Source organism: Glandiceps talaboti, chromosome 13 (genome assembly GCF_964340395.1).
Source record: "Glandiceps talaboti chromosome 13, keGlaTala1.1, whole genome shotgun sequence".
Lineage (NCBI taxonomy): Eukaryota > Metazoa > Hemichordata > Enteropneusta > Spengelidae > Glandiceps > Glandiceps talaboti.
In genome coordinates, this window is record NC_135561.1 from 12,774,991 (window position 1) to 12,777,960 (window position 2,970).

Consider the following 2,970-nt stretch of genomic DNA (forward strand, 5'->3'; position numbering starts at 1 on the left):
ATGCATTCTTTAGACATGGTTATTGCATCATGGGAGTCACAAGATATATTGTATTCAATTTGAACACTAAATATTCTTGAGTCATCAGTACCTATACCCTTCAGTTGAAAACAGCCCTCTTGAAAATTCAATGCGCAGATTTAATACATTATTTCTGCTGACGCGCATGATGTAGGAGCCCATTTCAAAGATACCCTATAAAGGTACAAAATCAACTTAGCGCTTTTTTCTGAATATCGCAGGTAATTCTAGGTGATGTATGTACAGGTTACATTGAATTTGTAATATGCTTTCTTACAATATAGCCTTATTACTAAAGACTACAAAATTATAATACATTATAACACATTTTATATATTGAATACATTACCATTCATAATTAGTTGGATTTATACACGTGCATAACATTACTTGGATTACCAGGGATTTATTGTGTATGCCCAGTTTGTTGTTAAACCACTTTTTCACGTGTCTCGATAAAATATGAATAACTAGTAATTTCATACATATAATTTTTATCTTTCCAGCATTTTAATGAGGGTATAACATGATATTAACTCTTGCGATATCTTTTACTTTTAAAATCAACTGTAGGGATTTTATCCTGTCGTCAAGTTTTATCCATATTTGGTTTTCTTGGCGTTATAATGACAATGCTGATGAGAGGCAACTTAAACGTTGCAATTGTTGCTATGACAGGCAATGTTACAACAGATAATGCAGAAAACGTTCAGGTGGGAATATACGGAACTTTGAGTTTGATTATAATGAAATATGTCTGTTCGAAAGATACGGGGATGGTCACCAAATTTAAGGCTATAGAGTTTTATGCAAGAAAAGACATGAAGTGGACTATCAACACACAAAATACACGGGAGGGGGAGGGATGTTGATTAGATTGCATTGGTTTGTTGCCAATTTCACGTGTACGGGTAATACAGTAGAAGAACGATATAAACACACATTCATACTAATTTCGGCCATATTTGTTGGAAAAAATCAGGATTTTCTTGAAAACTTGAACTGTAGTACATAGACTATATGTAAGTGTCTACTCCTATATTATACGGTAAGCTTACTCTTAAAGCTGTAGTATAGCTGGTGCAGTGTTATGTTTTCAATGAGTAAACAAACAATATAGTCACTGAATATTGGTAAAACACCCATGAATGGACACTTTTGTTAATACAGGTCAAGCACAACAAAACGTGAAACATAAATTCAGCATTGTACGCGCACAGCTACACATAATCGTTTACCCACATAACAGTGATTCAATACTGTTCAGGGTGTACGATATTATGAGTAAGTGAGCCATATCTAATAAGGAAACATTAGTTCAACACGACTTTTGCAGCTAGTAGCGCTGTAAGATATTTACCACCTTCGACCAAGTCCTTGATTTGAGGGTGACAGATTTACCCAGGTACACATCTCCTTGATGCTGGTGTCAATTATAATTGTAGGTGTATCCAACAATTACCTCATTAAATTGCTCATCATATTTACCTGATTCGTGTTACGCTTCCACATGAATAGGGTAACTACGTGCAAGATAAAAGGGTAGGAAAAGTAACTCTTCCAGTTCCTCTCATATATTTATATCCAATACAGGTATTTAATTGGGATGATCGCACCCAAAGTCATATACTCGGTTCGATGTACTATGGATTTGCATTTTCCAGTCTACCCGGAGGATATTTTTCATCAAGATATTCAGCAAAGTACACAGGTGCTGTTGGAATGCTTTTGTCAGCAATATCATCGTTATTAACACCTACAGCAGCGAGAATAGGGTATCCAGTCATGATAGCCAATAGAGTAATAATTGGAATTGGGATGGTTAGTTAATTTTGTATCGTATGTATGTGTGTATGTATGTATGTATGTATGTATGTACAATGTATGTATGTATGTATGTATGTATGTATGTATGTATGTATGTATGTATGTATGTATGTATGTATGTATGTATGTATGTATGTGTGTGTGTGTGTATGTATGTATGTATGTATGTATGTATGTATGTATGTGTGTGTGTATGTGTGTATGTATGTATGTATGTATGTATGTATGTATGTGTGTGTGTATGTATGTATGTATGTATGTATGTATGTATGTATGTATGTATGTATGTGTGTGTGTGTGTGTCTGCCTGTTATATCCAATGAAGGTATTGGATATAACAGGCCAACGTACCTGCCTACCTGTCTGTCTGTCTGTCTGTCTGTCTGTCTGTCTGTCTGTCTGTCTGTCTGTCTGTCTGTGCGAGCGTGCGTGCGTGCGTGTGTGTGTGCGCTTGCCTCGGTACATCTATTCTGTCTGTATCGTGATGACCGTGGTGAAATCAGCGAAATATGATATCCCAGGGATATGAAACATTAAATAAATATTATATTTAGCAAATAAGTATTAAGTTTGATCATATTTAGCAATATCTTATATTAACATTGACTCTTGACTTTCGCACCTATGTATATTTTGATGTTACAGGGAGTATTCGTACCCAGTTTGCATAGTTTGCTGGGAAAATGGTGTCCACCGTTTGAGAGAAGTCGACTCGCAAACTTTACATACACAGGTAAATTGAACCTAGATGAATAACTATAAACAGCAATATAATCAATGCTTGAATGGATATAAAATATTCTTGTTGTTCTTATTTTTGCGTGTATATTCGGTTGCTTGTAGATTAATCCTGTCTTCTTCTTCTTCTTCTTCTTCTTCTTCTTCTTCTTCTTCTTCTTCTTCTTCTTCTTCTTCTTCTTCTTCTTCTTCTTCTTCTGTTGTTGTTGCAGGTGCTCCTATTGGTAACATAGTAACTATGTTAGTATCGGGACCACTGTGCGATTCAACATTTCTAGGGGGATGGCCGTCTGTATTTTATATTGCTGGTGAGTATCACGCCACTAGAATACCATTTTACCTCCCGTAAGGAGGTATTGAAATGTAGATGTGTGTGTGTAATCG

General features: G+C 35.6%; 1 protein-coding gene across 1 annotated transcript in view; it reads left to right on the forward strand.

Annotated features, from left to right (window-relative positions):
* Positions 1-1,743: 1,743 nt before the first annotated feature.
* LOC144444262 (putative inorganic phosphate cotransporter) overlaps positions 1,744-2,970 on the forward strand; it is a 7,613-nt gene continuing 6,386 nt past the window's right edge. The window contains exons 1-3 of the mRNA XM_078133674.1: positions 1,744-1,842; positions 2,494-2,581; positions 2,799-2,894. Coding sequence (XP_077989800.1) covers positions 1,744-1,842; positions 2,494-2,581; positions 2,799-2,894 — 283 coding nt within the window. The remainder of the gene's footprint in view (positions 1,843-2,493; positions 2,582-2,798; positions 2,895-2,970) is intronic.